At 42.4% G+C, this 24,337-nt stretch overlaps 1 protein-coding gene across 9 annotated transcripts in view; it reads left to right on the top strand.

Moving 5' to 3' along the window:
- AFF3 (AF4/FMR2 family member 3) overlaps positions 1–24,337 on the top strand; it is a 582,175-nt gene that overhangs the window by 260,424 nt on the left and 297,414 nt on the right. For all 9 annotated transcript variants that reach the window (XM_044925651.2, XM_044925654.2, XM_044925653.2 and 6 more), the window contains one exon: positions 11,559–11,606. In XM_044925651.2, coding sequence (XP_044781586.1) covers positions 11,559–11,606 — 48 coding nt within the window. The remainder of the gene's footprint in view (positions 1–11,558; positions 11,607–24,337) is intronic.

Raw genomic sequence — 24,337 nt, 5'->3', positions numbered from 1 at the left:
ATTAAAATATAATAAAATTTTTTAAAAGGATGGCTTAACAGAAAGAATGAAAATGCTGTTAAATATGCATAAATGAAAAAAAAAGAAGAAGAAAATCTTTAAGTATAGCATTGTAGGGTGCCTCCCAGGTGGCTCAGTGGTAAAGAATCTGCCTGCCAAGCAGGAGACATGGGTTTGATCCCTGGGTTGGGAAGATCCCCTGGAGAAGGGAATGGCAACCCACTCCAGTATTCTTGCCCAAAGAATCCCATGGATAGAGGAGCATGGCGGGCTACCGTCCATGGGGTAACAAAGAGTCAGACACGACTTAGTGCCTAAACAGCAGGAGCATGGCATTGTAGATAGATTTACAGAATAGAATTTAAGGATAGAAAACTTCCTAGTATTAAAAAGTTCTCACCAGCCAATCAAAATGCATACTGATCTCTTACTCATGTTCTCCAAGGTTACTTGCTTCCACCTGGCAGGTAAATCGTCTCTCCTATCCCAGCTGATTTCAACTGGATATCTTAATTCAGCACATATTTATAGCATATCTCCTCCAAGGGCATACATAGAAAGAGTTTATGTTAAGTGTACGCACAGGATGAACCCTGTTCTGAGGGCCAGATGACATGAAACCTTTCTGGAAAAGTGAAATGATAATGAAGAGAAAAACTCATGAGGGACTTTAATATATTACACATTATTGACCAGAGACATATCAATCCATTCTTAAAGAGTGATACAATTAACAACACCTTGCAACATTGTTAAAGCTTAAAATGGATGAAAGGTTCATTATACAACTATGATTGTCATTATCATTTACATTTTGCTCCATTTGATTTTTGTTCCAACCTTGTGTGTATTATAAACACAAGTTTATTACTGTAAAAATTTCAAAGATGGTGCATTGCAACATTTTGAGTGAAGAATTTTTCAGTGAATTTATGCAGATACTTTGGCTATCCAAGCAACGTATGTACTACTGTCTCAGAAGATGATCGTTCTTCAGAATATAGTTCTGATTCAGATGATGTATTAGACCACCAAAAAGACAAAAAACCTTAGTGATTGATTCTGGTATGGAAAGTCAAAATGAAACTCACCGTGCTGGAGAAGACTTTGCGGGTGCATCAGGTGTAACTACTGAGTGTGATGACTGGCAAACCATTAATGAAGTAACAGAATTAATTTTTGGCCAGAATACAACTTGCCAGCCACAGGTGTCGCGTTTCTGCAAAATTCCCCTGGTCTGTAATGAGTTAAGAGTTGTTTGTGAATCTCTATTTCTCTTAGCAAAATGTTAGGTAAAATTAATAGACTGTGTCACATAGAATTTTGCCAAATACTTAGCCCCACTTTTACCATTTCCAATAGTCATTTCATTTCAGGGCTAAAAGAGAATTGATTATCCGTCTTACCAAGGGACACAAATCAGAGCAGCCCTAAATCTCCTTAATCGGTTAATTTCTTCAGGCCCTCTGGATTACTCTCTCCATCTTATAGGTTTCTGTGTTCAGAATTTCATGATTAGAAACGAAAACCATGTTCTCACTATACACAGTAATCAAATGTTTTTTCTTGTACATTTCATTCCATTATTTAAGGGGAAAAAAGGATAGATTATAGGATTGCCCTATTAGTAAGCCTTCTGCTACCTACAAATAACATGTGTTATTAGATTACAATTGACCCTTGAACAATCCAGAATTCACTTACTGCTATCTCTGCCTCTGAAACAAATGAATTGATGAATGAATCACCCAAGGACAGGAAACCGTGTGGATAGAATCAGGACTCGGCTCTGAGTTCTTTGAATTCCACATCTTGTGATCTCTCTCCAAACACACACTTTCCCCTACCTTTAGTTCTCTTAAAGATATGTAAAATGAAAACACAGTTACTGTATTTATTGGAAAAAATAGGCCAGTAGATGGTTCAAACCCATGTTATTCAGCAGTCAACAATATATAGATGGAATACTGGATGAGATTCAGGATTAAAAAGGAAATGGTACATTTAGAAGTCCCACTGAAGAATGCCTGACATGGGAGGGTTAAATATCTTCAGCCTTGTCACTCTTACCTGAGCCTGTGTGGTCTTCTTCTCACTAAAAGTAGTGACCGCACAGTTGTAGATGAGAAAACACAGAGCAAAGAACAGTCCTGAAGTGGTCTTGTCCATTTCAGGCTACAGGCGGGACTCGCGTGTGCGTCATTCCTGTGTGTGAATTCTGTACCCAGTTATGACGGGACAGTGTGGAGGCTGGCCCCGGTAGACAGCACAGGGCTCTGTACTGAGACATGGCCCCCTGGAAAAGCGCTCAATATCAATTAGTGATTAGGATGTAAAGCCACTGCCTCTGGTTTTAATCTCTTTGTGCCATCAGTAGAGACTTGACAAGGTCAGTGCAGTGACGGACCCCTTAACTTCCTGAAAACCAAATGCATTTTTAACTACAAGCGCTCATTGAGATCGCTAATTCTCATAAAAATAGCAACATGATTGAAAGATCTTGTCCTATGGCTGGGAATCGGACTGAAAAAATCGATTATTAACTCTTTAACAACATTGCCTGTTAATAGAAGGCTAATACTTGTTCCCTAATTTACAGATACAAATGTGGAGATTAGGGAAGCCAAATGACTTGTTAATGATTTCTCTATTAATGGGTATATGCTTAATTTTAATAAAGTATATAAATGTTGCTATTTTAAGAGTTTGCCTTTAAGGTAATTCTGTGTGTTTTTTGGTTTTTTTTTTTTTTTATTTCATTAAAGTGAAGACATTGTAATATAGATGACCAATCATACTAAAGTGTAAGACTTTAATTTTTTAATAGTCTTTTAAATTTTTTTGTACATTGGCCATTTATTATTCATTCAACAAACATCTTCAAGTGCTTACTCTGTTGTGCCAAGAACTCTGCCAGAAACTGGTCATAAACACATAAATGAGAGATGACGTATCCACCGTAAAATCTACTAATACAAGTAAATGACACTCGACAACATTTTTCTCATTTTGTTCTTTTCAATTCAGGATGGTATTTATTAGTATACTAAAATCATAGTGAAAAGTTAGCATGAAGGGGAGTGAGAAGAAACTGCTTAACGGGTGCAGTGTTTCACTTTGGGATGATGAAAACGTTTGAAACTAAATAGGGATGCCTATGACTCACAACACTGTGAATATATAAAAGGCCACTAAATTGTACACTTTAAAAATGGTTGGTTTTCTGTTACATGACATTCACCTCCTTTTTTTTTTTTTAAGATAATTCACTTTGCAGTTTCTCCTAATTAATACATTTATTTAGCTTTGTATTGTATGATAGAGTTGGAAGGTGTTGGAGAAGCTAGGAGCGGTCTCTTTCAGGCATTTCATCTTTCAGTAGAATTCTGAAGATTTTTCTTACAGATCTTCAACATGTCTTGTTAAGGTTATTCCGCATTTATTTTTCTTGATAGTGTGGGTGGGATCTTTTTCATATTTTTTAAGTGTTTATTGCTGCTGCACAGAAGAGCTATTGAGCTTTGACTGTTAATAGCCAACCACTTTTAAACCTCCCTTTAAAATAATAGTAACAGTGGACTCTTTTGGACTTTTCTAGATATATGATCAAAAAATCTTCTGAGGTCAGGAAAAAAGCCTGAGATGGTAACAGTTTTACATGTTTTCCCTAGTGATACGTTACTTACCCTAGGATTGTACTATTTTTGCATTCCTGGGACAGAGCCCACTAAGTCTCCACTAATTCTTAAAATATTTTATTGAATCATATTTACAAATAATCCCTTAAGGATTTTACACAGATTTTTGGAGGAGGATTGATTTATTTTCTTATGTGAGGTTTTCATACTAATTTAATAAAATAAATCACATAGCTTTCCATTACCTTCTACTTTGGAAGAATAAACATGTGGAAATTAGTTCTTCCTTGAAAGTTTAAAGCCCTTCACTTTAAAACTATTTGGCTTAAAGCCTTATTTGAAGATAATTTTTAATTTAACCTGCATGCTCAGATTTATAGGCCTAATCTCATTTTTCTTTATTTTTTATATCAGCTTTTTTCCCAGAAAGTTACCAACTTCATCAAACTTTATTAGTATTATTTTCTATATTAATGTTAACATCAATGTCTTCTTATGATTACAAGCCCTTCCATATATTTATCCCCTTCTTATAACACATTATGTTTATTTGGACTTTTTTTTTTCCTGGATTGTTTTTATTTTTTTATTTTTTTTTAAATTTTATTTTTAAATTTTATTTTTAAACTTTACATAATTGTATTAGTTTTGCCAAATATCAAAATGAAGTGACTTTCTATTATTGTTTTGAGTAATGTGTTTTTGTTTTAAGAAATTATATTTTTGCTTTATAAATTATGACTTTTGTTTTATAAATATTTCATTGGTTTTCTCTATTTGTTATTTTCCTTTTGTATGTCTCCTTGATTTTAAAATTTTAATTGATTGCTTAGCACATACATTTTATTTTAAAAAAGAATGAAAGCTTTTAGTGTATGAATTTAGCTCTAATAATATCCCATTATTTTGCTTTGCCATATTATAATTTTATTTTCCTGTAAATGTGATTTATTTATAGTTGTGTGATGTTTGTTTTATTCTAAAAATTCTAGGAGATTTTTATGTCTACTGTTTTAATTCGTGGCTTAATTGTTTTGATAACTTGTGACTATAGAGTCTGGACTATAAAATAACTGCTTTTAGGAATTTTCTGATGCTCTTTTGTAGCTCACCATGTGATCACTTCAGTAGCCGTCTCACGTATACTTGAAGCATTGGGGTTTCCTCATAACTGTCTAGGTTGATTATATCTCTCAGTTTAGCCTTGTTTAATTTTATTCTCAAATTCTCTATCCCCCTTATATGGTTGGGGTCTTCTTTTTGGTATCCTTTGTCTATTAGGAAAAGCAGAAGTGGATTAGAGACATCCAACCTTAAGAACTCTATTTTCTTTTCTTGGCATGCCTGATTTTGATGCTCTTTCTTCTTTTTCTTGACACACCTTATTTTGATGCTCTATTGTTTCCTCATTCTGTGTTGTGCTCTCCAATTCAGTGTTTTCTTTATGAACTGTCCTTTCGTTGAAAATAATACTGCTACCGTCTGCTGCCATTTTGTTTGCATTCTTGAGATACAGCTTTCTCTTCTTATTCCGTGTTTTCTTTTTCCCCTGGATGTGTCAGTGTCTCAGTGATGGTGGTGACCGTCGTTCCGAGAGGAAGAGGGGGTGTGAGCAGCAGAAAAAGAGGTGACCAGATCTGCTGAGCACATCCGGGAAATCAGGAGGACATGCGAGAGAGATGAGGCCAGCCTGCCCCGGGGGTGACTGGGAGCAGAGGGCAGCCTGAAAGGGGAGGTGCTAGGTCTGATGTAAAACCTGCTGAGGAGAGCACGGCTGGCTCCCGGCCTCAGGTGGCTCTGCCCTCGGATGAGACTGGCCAGGAATACAGTCAGAGGAAGGGGCTTCACGTGGATGTGTGAACCTAAACACCCCCGTGAAGCTGAGCTCAGATCCTCAGTCACTGCTTTGGTGGCATTGATGGGACACGTCCTTTCTTTGTATCTCAGTTTCCCTCTGAATCAAGTTTGATTAGTCTTCTACAAGGTATGTAGAATAGTCAAATTCATAGTCAGAAGGTACATTGTTAGATGCCAAGGGGAGCTGGTGTTGAATGGAGACAGAGTTACAGTTTAGGAAGGTGAAAAATTCAGGAGGTGTATGGTGGTGAGAGTTGCGTAGCTGTGAATGTACTCAGTGCCACTGATCTGTACAGTTAAATGTGGTTAAAATAGTAGGTTTTATATTATGTGACTTTTACCACCATTAAAAAAACATTAACAAAATAAAATATATGCAAAATGCTGCTCTGAAAAAAAGAGTAAGACATTTAAGAATACTTTTGTAGAAGTTTTTAAGACTCTGCATGTGATAAACAGTTCCTGAATGTTTGAGGACCTTTTGAGTGCTTGCAGACAGAGGTACTGTGACTTCAAAACAGTGTTGTTTTAGAATGAAAGTTCCTCCTTCCACGCGTCTGATGAAGAGTTAAACTATTTTTGAAAATAGGATGTGTACAGCTTCACTCCTCCGTCGTGAAATGCCATTTCCCACTGATTGGCTCGAGCCTCTTCTCCTTCAGCGCGGCTTGCTTCTTCCAGGCCTGTGTGCCTGGCATGGTAATTAGGGGCTTAGGCTCTCGGAAATAGGATGCTCCTGGATATTGCTGAAGCGCTCCTTACCCACAGGCTCGTTCTCACGTTGTGCTGACAGTGTGTGGTGTGTATTTTCAAGCGGTAAAGATTTGAGGAAAGCAGTTCTGTGAAAAAGGAACGTGATCGACAACACTGTCGAGAAGAAGAATCAGCTGGGGTTGCTCGCTTTTAATTGAAGTTTAGTTGGAGGTTCAGTGAGGTGAGGCTGTTATGACACATTTCAAAATGTAATGATAGGGAGATGGTGTGGGTTCATCAAAGTCAGAGTAAATAGGGAGCAACAGCTCAGCAACCCAGTGTGAAGCAACAGCTCCAAACCCCCACAAAATACAGAGTAATTCAAATTTTCATTGTGCAGCCCTCCTTCTCCTTGGGTACCTTTCCAAGGAAAGCAATGACTTTATTGTGAAAAATGTAAACAAAAATTTGGAGATGTAAATTACATGCATGTTTTAATCTTGTTCATAAACACTGAAAGTTTTAAAAATGTAAGTATAATCAAAGTGTACAACTGCAGCTGAAACCATATTTGAGAAAGACTTTGAGAAAGAAAGCAGGTAAAAGGCCCCCCGATCTCCCTAACCCCTGTGCCTAACCCATTCCAACCCTACATACCCACCCCCTTTGTAGATTTGGAAAAGGTGAAGTAGAATTCTGTCCTCCAGTCTCTGAGGGCACAAATTCTTGTCTCTGTTGTGTGTTAATGTCACAGAAGAAATAAATGGTTGTATTAACTCTTTTTCTCCACTTCCTCTCCTGTCTCTTCCACTTTTGGTTTATCCATGTGATGTTTGAGGTTAATGAGTAAGATCCAGAGTGACTAAGAACTGGATGATTTGCAGTGTGGGAAGAAAGGAGGAAATTTACCTAAATACTGTCCAGATTCTTTCATTTCTCTTCAGTAAGCATGACAGTGACCTCAAGTTGAGCCAGTTCTAGAGGTTGAGCTTGGAGAGATTGCATGAGGTAGTAAAATTCACTGAACTGGTGTTGAACAGGTGTGTGTAGGTTCTACCTTGACTGTCCCTTGCTGCCAAAAATGATTTTGGACAAGACTCTCTACTTCTTCGGGTCACAGTTTCTTCATCTGTTGAAGTCATCCAATTGGGTAAAATGAGCACTAAGGTTCCCTCTGTTTCAAACCGTCTACAATATTGTGCCTCATGGATCCACTCCAAACAACATAGGATCTGAGAAATTCAAACCCGATGTAGTGCCTTCCTTTGGGAACCCCCGGAGTCAGAGATGTTCCGGAAAAAGCCCAAAGTGTTCCTTGCCAAAGCCCTTCAGCCCTGTAATTTAAAGGTAGGACTCCCTGAGACTGTTGCGGAAGGCCTGTGTTCTGGCCTCATTCCCGGCACCTTCTCAGGTGGGTGAGGGGCCCTCCCAGGAAGGAAGGACCTGATGTCTGGCCAGACCCTCAGAGCTCACAGTTGGAATTCCCATTGCGATGGCCGAATGTAATAACCCTACGTCCTTCATCTACATTGACAAGGGAAGTATTTAACAAGGCCTCTATGCTGTTTCCCTCTCCGAGTGTTCCGTTTACAGAGAAGGGTAGTGGAAATTTATAGGATCATGAGGTGAGATATTAAGAGGAACCTGTCATCGACATAAATCACTTCAAATGAAATTGAAGTGTGGTATTCAGGGTAAGCTTAACTTTAAGGAACCAAACATATAAAGAGTTTTTGTAATAAGTTGTGTGCCTGGGTGAGTCCACCAGGAGAGTGTGAAGTCACATTTTCCTTGGCTGTTTGTTTTTAAGGTGGAAAATAACAAATACATTGAGAATTTAGGGTTGGAATTTGGAAGTGGGATAAGAGGAGTGGTCCATGGGTCCGAAGATATGTTTTCCAATTCATCCATTCATTCTCACCTGAACTCCAAAAGAGATCATTGTTCAAAGGACCACTGAGGCCTTTATAATGGTTGCCTCTGGCTGCCCTGGAAAGAATATAGGGTTTGAGTCAGTTTCAAAAAGAACTCTCTGATCTAATTTGACTGAAGTATCAGGATGGTGACATTTCCAGAGCAGTCCTGGAATAAGGCCCTGGAAATGCAAGTTGTGGGGTGTAGTCAATGTGTTTGCCAAAATAGAACTTTTGGGAAAACAGAAGAAGGGATGAATATAGGAAAGAGGAATGAGATATTAGTGAAAGCATTGGGTCTTCTAACCTTATCTTGATATTTAACACTGCTTTTTACAGGGATAGACATGTAGATTATGTTAATGCACTGTTACCAACAGTTGTGCTTTGCACATTTTGTTGTTGATCTCTTAATGATGAGACTAGAAAGGAACCATGTATACCAAGATAGTGTTCCTATCTTAACTAAAATAGTGTTCCTGTTTTAACTAAAACTTAGCAAATAATTTGTAAGGAAATAAACGTCACCTAAAAGTTCTCAAACTATTGGATTAAAGTCCTAAATATAAAAACGAAAACTGTAAGACTCTTGGAAGAACACATGGGTAAATCTTCATAACCTTGGATTTGGCTATAGTTTCTTAGAAATAACCTCAACAGAGAAGCAATAAAGAAAAAAAATAGGTAAGTTGGACTTCATCAAAATTAAAAATTTTGTGCATCCATGCACATTATGAAGAGAGTGAAAATACAACCCACAGAATGGGTGAAAATATATGCAAATCTTATATCTGATAAGGGTCTTTATCCAAAATATATCAAAAACTCTACAACCAAACAATAAAAAATCAAACAACCCAATGAAAAACTGGGAAAAAGCCATTTCTCCAAAGATACACAAAGGGCCAATGTTCACATGAAAACACGTTCAACATCTTTAATCCTTAGAAAAATACATATTAAAACATCAATAAGTTACCATTTCAACCCAGTAGAATGGCTATTATCCAAAACAAAACCAGAAAATGACAAGTGTTTGGTGAAGATGTGGAAAAATTAGGACCTCCACGCATTGCTGGCAAGAATGCAAAATGTCATAGCTGTTGTGGAAAACACCGTGGCAGCTCCTCAGAAAGCTAAGCATAGAATGGCCATATGACCCACCAACTCAACTCCTATGTCTATAACCCAAAAGAAGCGAAAACAGGCATTCAATCAAAAACTTGTGCATAGATGTTTATAGAAGTGCTATCGCAGCAAAGTAGAAAAACCAAAATGTCCATCAGCTGATGAATAGATAAATTAAATGTGATAATATTCAAATATAGTGGAATATTATTTAGCCACAAAAAGGAATGAAGTACTGACATAAGCTACAACGTGAACCTTGAAAACATTATTCTGAGTGAAACACACCAGCCAGACACAAAAGGTCACATAATGCAAAATTCATTTATATGAAATATCTAGAATAGAAAAATCTATAGTGAGAGAAAGTAAAAAGATTAGTGGTTACCAGGGGCTGGGGAGAGGGGGAATGAAGAGTTCCTGCTTAAGGGGCCTGGGGCCTCCATTCAGGGTGACAGAAACGTCCTACAATTAGATGTGACATTGTGAATGCATTTAAGGCCAGTAAAGGCCTTATATACTTAAAATGGTTAAAGGCCATATATATTTAAAATGGTTAAAGTCGTTTATTTTATGTTTATTTTACCTTACCACAATTTTTTTTTTTTAAAGTGTGCAAGCTGTAGAAAACTCCTAGAAACCATGCTGATGAAATACCTTTGCCAAACAAGTGAGCTCAGGTTTGAGAATGGATATATTTCCAGCACAGCCTTTGGGATTGGGGAAAGCATCTGGAAGACAAAATGTACACAGCTGAGGATTAGGAGTCCTGTTTCCTGGTCCAGGCCCTGCTGTTCTGTGGCCTGAGGGCAAGTCATGTAAACCTTCTGCGCCTCAGTTGGGAGCCTTGGACAAATCTTCCATATCTGGGTAGGAAAAATCTCAATCATGTATAGGCCCTTTTCAAGCCTCACATACTTTCATTCACCCATGCTCCTTACCTAGTGTGAAGTGTGGAATATTTCTGATAAAATACTCCACCACCAGGAAAAGAAAGTGGGGGGCACACAGGGAGGTCTGGGATTTGAAGGTGCACTCTTTGGTAGAACCTTTGTAATACTGGAAAGTCCTCGAGCGGGTTGTGGTCAGCGTTCCCACTCCTGGGAACGGCAGGAAGTAGGTTCATTCGTGCCTTCTGACAGACACCCGTTCACCGCACACGCTTAAGGCTGTGTGACGCACGTGCTGAAGGACGCAGAGCCCCCAGGTGGGCGGGGTATGTGTCCTGGAGGGAGGAGAGATCTTTCCAGAGTCGGTCCGTGAATCGCCGTCATGGTGAGCACACTGAAGAGGAGCAAGTGCTGTGTGAACTACTCCTGGTGAGTGCCCTGGAGAAGAGGTAAATGCTCCATGGCTGAATATTCCAGGGCCAGGGATGCTACTCTGAGGAAGTCACGGCTAACCTGCCCTCAAAAGGATGACTTAGAGCAAACGAGGAAAACCAGCAATATGCAAGTCAGCATTTGTCGGGGAGAGAGGACCATGAGAAGGAAAGAGAGAACAGGGAGGGCTTGGGAAAGACATTGTGAAGAAAGCCTCATTCTGGGAGGTCACGCCGAGTGCTGGTCAATGTCACTGAATCAAAGGCCGGAGAAGTGTCTCACTGAGACCACAGCTGGCACTTCTACCGCAAACGCTGCTTTCACGTCCCCACAAAACCACCTCCCGTGCTCTGGCAGTGTGTTACCAGCAGTGACCACACAGCATCTCTGAAACTTAAAACGGTCCCCAGAGTCGGCCGTGACCTGATGTCCCCATTCCTTGGAGCCTGTACCGCGCCTTCAGCACAGGGCAGTGTGGGTGACATGACACCCAGCCTGCCCTCGGAGGATGTGTCTCCTTTTGATCTTTCAGGTTTCAGCCCATTACCCTGTAAATCTAGGCTCTGGGGGTGATACAACTACCAGAGTCGTGCTTGGTACTTGGCAGGGCCCTTGCACGTATCCAGTGGGTGGACTAGATGCACCTTGGCAGTAGAGGCCACCTTTCCTTCCACACTTTGACGGAGCCCCAGGTGCATGGAGCTCACACCTGCCAGTTGTGTGCTCTGCCCCTAAGGAGGCTGCCCTGCTTAGAGCTGACATGGCTGGAGGGTCCAATGCTGCAACTCTGGGGTGTGTGCGATGCTCTGACTGCCCTGTCTGTGGTGCAGCAGTTGGGGAAGGGGGTGGTCTCAGCCATGATGGGTGCTGTCCCATTAAGGAAATGAGTTCATCTGTACGTCCCCTGTGAGGCATGCACCCTGTCCAAACTCTATTCAATGCCATCTCTTCATTGTAACCGTAAGACTGTTCTATCAGGCTTAATGTTTTTTACCCTTTGCTTGCAGGAGAGTCGATCTGGAGAAACCAACAGCTGTGTTGAAGAAATCATTCGGGTAAGGATATTCTTTTAAACATTTTACCAGTTGGTTGATGTAGGTTTTAAACAGAAGGAGGTGTGCGGCTGGAGTGTCAGAGTGAGCCCGGTGTTCATGTGTTGTTTGATCTTTACCCTTTCAGAGGGTAATCACCCAAGTTGCCTAAATAAGACTTTACAAAACCATGCTTCCTTTAGAAACCTAGGCGCTACACCTCCATCTGGCCCCTTTGCACAGGCTGAGGTGATGCTGTATGAAGGGGATCAGCTGGAAGATAGAGCAGCAGAGTTGAGATGAAAAATATGGCCGTGTTCACATTCGGGTGCCCCCATTCATCTCCCTACTATTTAAAAGCATCTTTTAATAGTCCATGCTTCCCAGTCAGGCAGGGGTTGCCTGGTTATTTTTTTTCCCAAACTTAATTAGAATCAGAAGCACTCTGACAAAGAGGTAATGCTCAATGCTGAAGATTTATTTCTATATTGTTACGCACGTTATTATTTTGCCTGGTCCTCTCAGTAAGCCTGTGCTTTTCATCATCATCATCTCACATGCACACCTGTGAACTAGTTTCACGCACAGATTCACTTAGGCTGGGCTGTTCTGCCATGTTAGTGTTCTCCTGAGTATTCAGACTTACAATCAGGATGTCCTCTTCAACCTATATTTTTTCTTCACTCATATTTTTTCATTGGAATAACCTAATAATTTATGGCTCTCAGAAAGCTGATATTGTACTGGGCAAAACACCAGGATAAATCAGACCAGATGGTGTGGCAATTCCCTATAAAGAAAAAATAACTTTATTTTAATATATTTTTAATGTTTGGACACCTTACATACTTTTTGTTGAATTGCTTTGTCAGCTACAATAATACAATTATTTGGTTTGAAATTTTACGTTGACTGTCAAATCATTTTCAGAGGTAGAATATTTTTTATTCTTCCTGGAAAGCATTATGTCACAAATCTCTTCACTGTAGAATTAATGAAAATAATTAATTGAAGTTTGGTTTGTGGAGTTTGTAATGATTTCTGGTTTTGTGGCAGAGGTTTACAGAGAAAACAGTTGTCAGAAGTGTGTGGCAGCTTCCTTCCTGGCATTTAAGTGTATGCTGAATAAAATACATATTGTACTTTATGTCTAAATTCTCTTTCCTGGGGCCTTGTTTCAGGCTAAATGCAAATTGTGTGAAATGCTAATGTACTTGTCCTGTTTTTCTCTCTCAACACACTTTCATGTTTCGGGTCCCAATATTTGGTGTTTAAGCCATCCTCCTTCAGTTGGCTTTGGCGTCTGTCTGAAAAGTGAGCAGACCACAACACACTGGTCCTCTTTTTGGCTTCACTGTGTTAAAAATCCTGCTCCTTCTGACCCTTTCTTGTCTTTTCTGAGGATATGGAAGAGCTCCGTCATTTGACCTTTCTGTTCTACACTCCAGGCAAGGCTTGGCGTTCATAAAGAGCTTGAGTAGTTCTCATACCAGAAGGATATGTGTTAGATAATGCGAAAGTCACTTAAAACTGGATGCTGCAGTCAAGTGTTTAAACCATCATATGTTTTTTTCTTAAGAGCTTGATTGAAGTTCCCAGCCTCGCCTCACTCCTGTCTCCCTACAATACTGACCCCTAACCCATCATACCACGGATACCTCCCCTGCCCACCTCAGGTCAGGTGTGGAGCAAGAGGGAAAGCCTGGACCCATGAGATAATTGATTTATGCACATGTGCAGGGTCAAGGGTGGGGGACGCTGCCTCCACTGGAAGGCCGCGAGGAGCAGCCGGCGAGGACAGCGTGTAGACTGGGAGGTGCTGGTGGTGCTGGCGCTGTCGTGGGAGCCCTTTCCTGCCCCTCACCTGGCAGCTCAAGGTGTCCCAGTGGCCGTTGGTACTTCGGGAGCTCCTAGAGGAGCATGCGGGTATTCCCAGTTTTGCCGGGAGTGTTTTCCTGGCTGTTACCTGCCTCTCACAGCAGGAATCCCCAGGATCTCTTGGCCTCTTCTAAGCATCTCCTCCCCTGCAGACACACGCACAGGGCTCCTTCTCAGGTACAGCCTGCTGGGTTGGTTGTGTGTCCATCATGTATCAGTGTCCTTCCCACGTGGTGGCCCCAGTGTCTAGACTTTAGAATTCACGATCTTGTGGGATGAATGAATAAACGAGTGAGTGAGTGAAAGAATACTCTAAAGGAGAATGGTGAGCATCAGTGTGACGGCCCACAAGCGGATTCCCTTCGCTGTAAATCATGGACAAGATGCATTGGCTGGGACTTCCCTGGTGGGCCAGTGGTTAAGACTCCAAGCTTCCAGAGCAGGGGGTATGGGTCCCATCCCTGGTCAGAAAACTAAGGTTCCACATGCTGTATGCCTCCCCCCTAAAGAAAGAGGTGTGTTGGCCTTTTTAATGCTGGGTTACTCTGGACCGTCTTTGTGGAGCCCAGTTTTCCTTACCAGGTTCTCTCCCCTTGGGATCAACTCAGGCAAACCTGATGTCATCAAGATCACCAGGGGTAATTATTATTTGCAGGCATCTTATTCTGAAAAGCAGTGTGGAGGAAGAGGAGGGTCATGAAAAATGCCTTAAAATAATTGAAGTTGAGATAGTCATTGAACAAGCGTTAGCATGCCCTTTCCATATGGGAGGTACCGGGCATCAGTGGTAGGTTTTAGACAGATGTGACCCTGGCCCTTTTGGACCAACAATGTGCTGGAAGAGATAGATGCTACATTATTTTTTTAATCTCATAAATAAACCTGTCCTGCTATTTGTGATAAATACTCAGAGTTTCCTGAACATTTTCTCTACCATTTATTACCTAAGTTGTGATCAAGAATAGTGTCCCTGAGGAAGCAGCCTGTGAACTGAAAGTTGGAGGATAAATAGGAAAGCAACGTAAAGAAAATGGTGGGGCTTTCTATCAGAAGGGGTGGAGAGCTTGGCTTGTCAGAGACCTGGGAAGGAAAGAGGAGCCTGTGCAGCGGGAGGGTGGATGGAAGAAGCCCGGCAGGAGAGGCCAGTCATTCGGAACCTTGTCAGCCACACTCAGGAACCACTAAGCACCAGGGAGACAGTGAAGGATCGGAGCTGGGAGGGATGTGAGCAGACTGGCTGTCATGGGGAGGAGGCGGGAGGAGGGGGAGGCTGTTGCAGGTCCCGGGTGAGGGATGCTGGGTAGAGACCTGTGAAGATGGAGGGGAGGCTGATGCTGTTACCGAAAGAGTGGTTACTGAAAGCCAATAAACAGGCCAGGCTGGTGGAGAAGAAAGTTTGCTTTATTTTAGATGTTGGCAACTGGTGGAGGAAGGCTGCCATCTGTACAAAGGCAAGAGCTTTTATAGACAGAAGTGGGGGGGGTACATGCAGAAACACAGTACAGTCAGCCACGACAGTCATCCTTAAATTGGTCATCGGTGGTCTGACCAGCGTCATCTTGGTGGTTTTAGGTACAGTTAATCTTCAGTTCTATGATTGACTTGTTCCCATTTCTTTGAGGCCAGTTCTCAGAGTTGTGTCAGCTAATGTAATGTCGTGGTTACAGTCTGGTCATCATGTAGTTACCTTCTTCTACCTAGGGTTTCAGTATCTGTAAGACAGCTCACAGGCTATGGCTCAGAATATTATCTGTAGCCCTTGAAAAGGAGCTAAAGGTCCTTGACTATGCTTAATGACTATATTATTATTATTTGGTCTCCTTTGTTCTATCTCTGCACTTCTCATTTCTCTGATTAAGCTTATTCTCTGACTAAAGTTTTCCACAGCAAAAGGCAAGCAGAGGACATGGAGGGGTGGGGGTGGGGGTGGGCAAGGACCATAGGGTCCTGCCCCGTTTAAGTGCTGGGCAAGAGGAGGGAGTACATCACACAATCATTTTCAGACATCCTGAGTTTGAGGTGCCTTGTGATACTCAGGTAGACGTGGAGAATGTGCATAAGCTCAGAACAGAGGTCTGAAAGGCAGGCCAACATTGTGGATGAATTAGCACATTGGTTGTAAAACTGCAGAAATGGGTCCATTTGCCTGGAGAGGGACTACAGGCTGAGAAGCAATGAGAGCCTAAAGTCCACCATTTCAAGGCCAGGCAAGGGAAGAGCCACTGGCAAATGCCTGTGAGAGGGAGTCAGCAGAGAACCTGAGGAAAAATCATAACTGAAAAGTCACAGAGTTGAAACCAAGAGAATTTCCATTCAACTGGGCTCAGAATTTCCCAGAGGAGAAGAGAGAGGAGGGTGCAAGACCACCCTAAGGATTGGAAAGCAAGGTCATGGGTGACCTTATGAAGTACCCCCTGCATTGGAAGCTTGGAGTCAACCACTGGACTGCTGGGGATGTGCCTGGAGTGCTGTTTCTGTGGAGGAGAGGGGGCAGAGTCCAGACTGGAGAAAACTGGGATGGAGGCCCTGAGTTTAGAAACCACTCATGAGGAGAGGCCATGGTTTGCATTCATGCTCTTCATTTGCACTAAATTATGTGTGAGTGCGTGTTCCCTGGCTCGCTCGTGTCCTACTCTTTTGTAAGCCCGTGGACTGTAGCCTGCCAGGCTCCTCTGTCCCTGGGATTCTCCAGGCAAGAACACTGGAGTGGGTTGCCATGCTCTCCTCCAGGGGATCTTCCCAACCCAGGGATCGAACCTGCATCTCTTGCGTCTCCTGCCTTGGCAGGTGGATTCTTTACCACTAGTGCCACCTGGGAAGCCCAGATTCTATATGGACCACCAACAAGGACAGGATGACATTTATTGGAGAAGGACATAGCAACCCACTCCAGTACTCTTGCCTGGAAAATACCATGGACGGAGGAACCTGGTAGGCTCCAGTCCATGGGGCCGTAGAGAGTCGGACACGACTGAGCGACTTCACTTTCACTATGTCTGAGACACTCTTCTAAGGTTCTTGCCTATGTTTTCTCACTGGGCCATCACAGCTGCCTGCTGTGTAGTTGGGAACTATTCTCATCCCCATTTTACAGAGGAAGAAACTGAGGCAAGGGGAGGTTAAACACAGAGAGCCGCAGCACACAGCTGCCATGCAGTAGAGCCGGGATTTCTGACCAACTCTGTCTGGGACCAGCACCGCCCCCCACCTGCAGTGCTGTCTTATTAAAGCAAGAAGCACCCCCCTGGCTCATTCATGAAACCACTCAGGCATTTTGCCACGAAAGGGAGGTTTCCCGCTCCCACGTGTTTGTGATCCTAAAGTGCCTGATCATGCGTGCGTGCACTTGAACTCATGGAGGTTTTATGGCCAACATTAACAACCTCACCTTTAAACTTCATTTTCCTCTCCCCTCTCTTATTTTTGCTGAGGTGACTGTTTTCAAGTCATTTGAATATTACATTATGTTCTCAAGTACAATTATTTTTTATCCTAGCTCAGAGAATTTCATTCCTGGGACCTAGTAAATCTATGTATTATGGCAACATTCATTTAACCAAGGGACAAATTATAACGGAGTTCTATGGAGATGAGCTCCAAGGTCTGGGAGCCCTCCTGGCTTGACATATGTTTGTAACAGACAGTTTTCTAAGTTACACTGTATTTCATCCTTAAGGGCTCCAGTGCTGTAATATGTAGGTGCTTTTCCTAGCATTATCCATTCACGTAGAATGGCATTAACATTTGTTCAGCAAATAAAATCCATTTACAATGCAGTGGGGTCATGTGGGGCTGAAACTAGAATGCACGGATTTGATGCCAGACAGCTCTAGATGGTGGTTATTGAGAGGCACCCTCATAACGTAGGGAGCCTTTGTAATAAGAGGCCAGTGTTTGAGATCTGGTTTGGATATAAAGGATGGATTTACAGACAGTCTCAGGGCACCATCTGAGCAGATTATCTTCTTGGCTTTCATCTTTAGTCACTAATTTAATTCCAATTTCCTGTGAAATATTCATGGTGGATATGTACGTAGAGTTGCCTTTCTGCTGTATGAAGGGGGTAACCAGGACTCGTTTAAATTCTGGAGACCCATACCTATTTCCTGACACTGTGAGTGGCCAGGTGTCCAGCAAATAGAGGGAACTCAACTTCCTTGGTTTTCTGGAAACTGAGGAGCCTCCTAGAGAAGATTTCCAGTTGCGTTTCTGGGAGGTTTGTGAAAGAGGAGAGAGTTGAGGTTACCATCACAAACCACATACATCATCATGCCACCTCAACATGTCCAGGCCCTGAGTGGTGTGCCAAGAGAAACCTGATGCTCAGGTGTCCACAAGCTCCTTAATCCAAATGAAAATACGTGTGTATGTGTGTGCGTGCTCAGTCGTGCCCAACTCTCTGAGACCCCATGGACTGTTGCCCGCCAGGCTCCTCCATCCCTGGGATTTCCCAGGCAAGAATACTGGAGTGGGTTGCCATTTCCTCTTCCAGGGTGCGTTCCTGACCCAAGGATAAAACCTATCTCTTGCATCTCCTGCATTGGTGGGCAGATTCTTTACCATTGTGCCACAAAGATACATTAACCCCTCTTGGAGAAAATAGAAAACAAAGAGACTCTTGTTTTAAGTGATCTGTTTGGGTCATTTGCAGAACTGGACCGAGGTCAGATCTGCCCTGTTTCCGACCAGACAGGCATTTTCTGCCTCATGTTGTTTTCTTTGTAAATTATTTCATTTGTTTCAAGTAGTAAGGATTTTATTCACGACAAAATGAAGCCCACAAATGGCAAAATCAGGCTGGGCATAACTGCAGAGGAGCCCCATTTACGTATCCCATTGCTTGGTATAGTAAAATAGAATCAAAGCGAAAGTAACGGTCATGGCGGTCTGGAGAAATTCACCACGCAAACTGCATGTCTTATCCAAGATAAATGGGTTTCACTTGGCAGTGTCTTGTTTTGATTTTTCTTTTTTTCATTTGGCCACCTGGATGGAAAGACCCTGATGCTGGAAAAAAATTGAGGGCGGGAGGAGAAGGGGAGAGACAGAGGAGGAGATGGTTGGTGGCATCACCGACTCAATGAACATGAATTTGAGCAACCTCCGGGAGATAGTGAAGGACAGGGAAGCCTGGCATTCAATAATTCATGGGGCACAAAGAGTCAGACACAACTGAGAGACTGAACAATGACACCCCAGATGGATAGAGACACAAACATCATGTAAAGTATCTTATTTTACATCTGAAGGTGCAGTTTTGCTAGGTGTTATGAGTCCTTTGGCTGAAACCAGAAGCCCTACTTAAGCGGCTCTGTGTCTCTCCCTAAGGGTCCTGGTGCCTATGAGGGGGTATCCTGAAACTGCTGCTAGTTTCAGGGCCATGGGCTACACTCTGTAGGCTTTGTGCGGATGTCAAAGCTGTTTAGTTTCTAACAGAAGCGGGGTGAGAATTTTATAATTCAGAATCTGTTCTGAGCCCAGAGGCTTCGGGGCAATGGCCAAAGGGACCTCGGAGGTCTGGAAGCTCCAGTCCAGAGTGAATGACTTTGCCTTTCTGTGTTTACGTGGCCATGTGCGTGGTTACATCACAGAGGCTTACAGAACCAGGAGTGTAGAAGCAGGAGGGGGTGTTAGCCGGCCCAGCGGCACGTGAGAACACACTCTCCACCAGCACAGTCTCGGGTGCGTTCTGATACCATAGTCAATATCTTTGCTCCCATGTTTGTCAGTATCTTGCTGAGAAGGGGCACCTGGAGGAGAGGAGCAGGCCCACAAATAGTAACAACAGCTGGATGCTACAGGCTGTCAAGGAAACTCGGGCGCTGGTGCCTCCTGCTGTGCCCAGGTTGGGCCAGGTCTGCGTGTCAGTAGCCAGACTGCATGATGGTGGGGTTCCCAACAAGGTCAAAGACACAGCTTCCTCATTTCGCATCAGGATGCTGGGCGAACTTCAGCACTACATGAGAGGACCAGGGCGTTAAATATACTTGAGTTTTAAAGTTTTCTGTTGCTCTAGCCTTGCAAGGTACATCCACAAAGCCAGAGAGATAATAAGATTGAATGTGACTCAAAAAGAAGTAGATTTACTCAGTGCTTTAGAACGCTTGCCGGACTCACAGGAGGAGCTCAGCCCGCGCTTACAGGACAAGTGGGTTACAGAGACATAATGTGGGCAAGAAAGCAAATAGAGAGGCATTCCTTTGAAAGGCGGTGTGCATGGTTCAGCCCCAGCAACACAAGAATGTAGAGGGTGTGGCAGAGCCGCCCGTGGGGTCCATTGGATTACACAGTGTTGTGTGTTCACTCCTGTTTTCACAACGGCTCCGAGTGCTTTGCTTCTTTATATTTCAGTGAGTCTCCATTCTCATAAAGATAAGCACTTGCATGCGGAGCCCGTGCAAATCCTTGTTTATCTCTTTCCATGAATGAGATTTACCATTGCAGTGTTGTGAGCCCTTGGTGGGCATTCAGTGCCCCTGACCAGCACTCCTGCCTCCACATGCCCTCTCTCACACCACGTCCCCCTGGAATTACTCCCATCCTGGCGGCCCTTCCCTCCCAGTCTCCTCCATGGACGTCTCTCCCTGTAGCTGTCCTTTAGCTGTAGGTCTCCTACCCCGGCTCTCTCTCCTTCTCACAGGCTGGCTTCCTCGGTTCATGTTCACATCTGTGCTGAGATGGGTATCAATCAGGTGTATTTATCAGGCTCTGTTTCCTGATTTTCATGCTCACCTGTCCCATGCCCCCAGATCGCCCCACCAGATGTGTCATGAGACCGCTGCCCTGAGGTCACCTCTCACTGCAACTGGCTTTTCCTCTGCTGGCTTTCTCCTGAATGTCCTCCTAATGGGTCCATTTCTTCCTGTCCCTATCACCATCCTTCAGGCACCATCCTTTCCCACCTTGATTACTCCAGAGACCCCCTTTCTGGCTTCCAGTCTCCTGCCTCCCCCTAGCTCTCCCCAGTGCAGGCAGAATCAGCTTTCTAAAGAATGTTTGCTGGAAACACGTTAGTGGCTTCCCCAGGCTCAGGACATGGTCGGGTTCCTGGATGTGGTCTACAGAGCCACACTTGCTCCGGCTCCCATGGTGTTTAGCCTCGTCTCTCTCCGCTGCCCACCTCCCACTCTGTACACGACTTCTGTACAAGCAACACCACAGCCCTCTCCTTCTCCTCCAGGCTTCACTCTTACTCTGTCTACCCCTGACCCCAAACATCCAAGTGTTTCTTTCTTTTTCTCTAAGCCTCACTTAAGATGCCACTCCCTCCAGGAAGCCTTCCTGATTGCCAGAGTCTGAATACATGCTCCTGTTCTATATTCCACAGGGACCCTTTTCTTTTATCACAGCGCTTGTTGTATGGACTGATAATGGTCTTTCTTAAGCCCCATTAGGCAGTGACCATTATCTCCAGGGGCTAGCAAGCAACTAGCACGTAATGGATATTTAATTAATGCTGAATAAATGGATAAGGAATAATGAATGAATGAATGACTTTGACCTTTTGCTCAATGTCTGTTTTTGCTCTCTACCCTGTTGTCCTTCCCCAAAGAGACTGAAGTGCTTTTTTGAAGCATAAGCTTGAAGCATAACCTGAAACATAAGCTCTCCCAGGACAGTCAAGATTGTTGGGTTACCTGGGAGCATGAGGACACCTTCTGCAAGAGCAATGAGAATTCACTTAATAACTCCTGAGGGTTGGAAGTGGAAAGGACATACCACTGATGTCCACACCAGAAGAGTTCAGACCTTTTGTGTAGTATCCGCTAACTGTAGTCTGATTATCTTTCATGAGACGGAGTTTTCTGTTTTGATATCTGATGAATCTACATGTTTAAGAAATCAAGGTGTTAAATTTGCAGGGATAATTCAATTATGATGTTGATCATGGAATTGAGAGAGGGAAGTCAAAGTTATTTCCATGACTAATATGCTCCGTCTAAAGCCATTCTTGGAACAATTAAAGCACATCTACCCACAGTTATCAACTCAAGAAGTACATTTTAAGAGTGTACTTACTATCGGGAAAATCACACACAGGTTTCTTTATTTTTTTCACATGGAGCATTGTGATATTACACTGATGTGCTGCACATTACTATTACATGCTCACAGGAAAGTTTTGAATAATTTCTAAGATCAAAAATGATCATTCAAGGATTGACAAGATACAGGCCTGGAAAATTAGAACATCTATCTAGATATTAATCATAGTTTGTTTTTTAAACAGATTTTTGAGAATAATTCACATACCCATTGAACTTTTACAATCCAGTGGCTTTTAGTACATTCATATAATTGTGTGTCCTTCACCACAGTTAACTTTAGGACTTTTCATTACCCCCCAAAAAATAACCCCCACCTCTCAGCCATCACCTCTCTTCCTTCCCCATCCGCTCCAGCCCTAGGCAACCATTGACCCGCCTTTTGTCTCTATAAATTTGCTTATTCTGGACATTGCATAGAAATGGAATCACACAGTATGTGGTCTTTTGTGGCTGGCTTCTTTCTCTTACTAAGTGTTTTCAAGTCCATCATCTTTTAAATAAGAGATAATTACCTGTAGTTCTTACACTCGTAATTATTTAGACATTGCTGTGTGTGCTCAGTCGTTCAGTCGTGTCCTATCCTTTGTGACCCCATGGACTGTAACCCACCAGGTTCCTCTGTCCACAAGATTTTTCAGGCAAGAATACTGTAACAGGTTGCCATTTCCTCCTCTAGGGGATCTTCCCAACTCAGGGGTTGAACCTGAGTCCCCTGCTTGGCATCCAGATTCTCTACCACTGTGCCACTTGGGAAGCCCATGTAGACATTATAACATTAAAAAACAAAAACAAAAACAAAAAAACCTGATTTTTTTTTTTTTTTTTGCCATTTCATGTATATGTTGTCTTGTAAATTCTGACATATTTGATTTATAGTTGTGCAGTTCTTGTTTTTTTTTAATAATTGTTGGAGGCAGTGAGATGTTAAGTATTTAAAAAACATAGGGATTGAGACTCAGGACTTTTTTCATGACTTTTAGAACCTGCACCCATATTTATCTACATGTTGTTTTGTTCTGATTTTGAAAGCTGTCCACACACACAACCGCAATGTCAGAATAGGAAATCCAGTCTCAGCATTCTTTCAGCTCCAAATTAACTGGTTTTTGCACACGAGGCATTTTCGCATTTGTATGTGGCTCCATTCCTGGGCCCACGTGTAGCCAAGAAATTCTGGAGATTCACTGTGCTCAGCCTGCTTCCTAACACTTTTAGTTCTGTTGATAAGTTAGAAAAAGGACGCCCCTTTCTGTCTCTCCAGGTACAGTAGTCCTCTTTTATCCGCAGTTTCAGTTACCCATGGTCAACTGAGCTCTGAAACGATTAAATAGAAAATTCCAGGAATAAACAATTAGTAGATTTTAAATCACATGCTATCCTGAACAGTGTGACGAAATCTTGCACCATCTCACTCCATCCCGCCTGGGATGTGAACCATCTCTTTGTCCAGCGCAGCCCACCCGTTAGTGACCTTGTAGTCTTCTTGGTGTCTTGGTACTTGTATTCAAGCGGCTCTAATTTTTCTTAATAATGGCCCAAAAGTGCAAGAGTAGATACTTGCAGTTCGGATATTCTCTGACTGTGCCTAATTTATAAATAAACTTTATCCCGTGTGTGTGTGTGTGTGTGTGTGTGTGTGTGTGTGTGTGTGAGTCAGTCGTTCAGTCATGTCCAGCTCTTTGCAACCGCACGGACTGTAGCCCACCAGGCTCCTCTGTCCATGGAATTCTCCAGGCAAGAATACTAGAGTGGGTTGACATTCCCTTCTCCAGGGGATCTTCCCAACCCAGGGATCAAACCTGGGTCTCCTGCATCGCAGGCAGATTCTTTACCATCTGGGCCACCAGGGAAGCCCAGATTTTACCATACTTATGTGTTAACATATATAGGAAAAAAGACAATGTTTGCAGGATTTACTGCTATCTGTGGGTTAAGGCACCCACTAGGGTATTGGAATGTTTCCCCCCTAGATAAGAGGGGATTGCTGTATTGAGTTGGAAAATAATTGTCATATCCTGACACTGTTGTTGCTGTTTTTAGTCGCTCAGTTGTGTCTGACTCTTGCAACTCCATGGACTGTAGCCCTACAGGAGCCTCTGTCCATGGGATTTCCCAGGCAAGTATACTGGAGTGGGTTGCCATTTCCTGCTACAGAGGATCTTTCCGATCCAGGGATCGAATCCTTGTCTCCTGCATTGGCAGAAGAATTCTTTACCACTGAGCCACCAGGGTATTCTGACACTACACTAATGATCTATTTTATTTTTTAGAGTTTCCTCTTCTTTTGCCTCCCACTAAAAAGGCATATCTGTTTATCCAAATGGATGTCTTTCTCCCCTGAATTTCCTGAAAAGTTACAGGAGTATAACTCATGGGTAGTTTATTATTACCCATGTCTGTTAGTACAACTTTTTCACAACAATGTTTTCATTTTAATGCCTTATTTTTATTGTCATCCTAAATAACAAGAGTTCTGTGGTTCTATGGAATTAAAAATACTAAACATTTTATATTCTACTTCTTTTTTTTTTTTTTAAAGGTATTTCTGTATGAACATTGATTAGGCTTCTGGAACCTGATTAAAAAATCTTAGATCAGCATTATTATTGATACATTATGTGCTAATTTAAAACTCTATTCTTCAGTTACTCATAAATATCTTTTTAATGATCTCAAATATAGATTTGTCTCTGTTTATAAAGTGCACATTTTCTAAAAGTCACCCTGGGAATCTATATTAATTAACTCAACATTATTGGTTTATTTATATCTTCATATTTAATTTATGAATCATTTTTGTCTTCCTTTCTCTGGCAGTAGCTTGTGATC

This window comes from Bubalus bubalis, chromosome 12, assembly GCF_019923935.1.
Source record: "Bubalus bubalis isolate 160015118507 breed Murrah chromosome 12, NDDB_SH_1, whole genome shotgun sequence".
NCBI lineage: Eukaryota > Metazoa > Chordata > Mammalia > Artiodactyla > Bovidae > Bubalus > Bubalus bubalis.
This window is presented reverse-complemented; position numbering and strand designations above follow the sequence as displayed.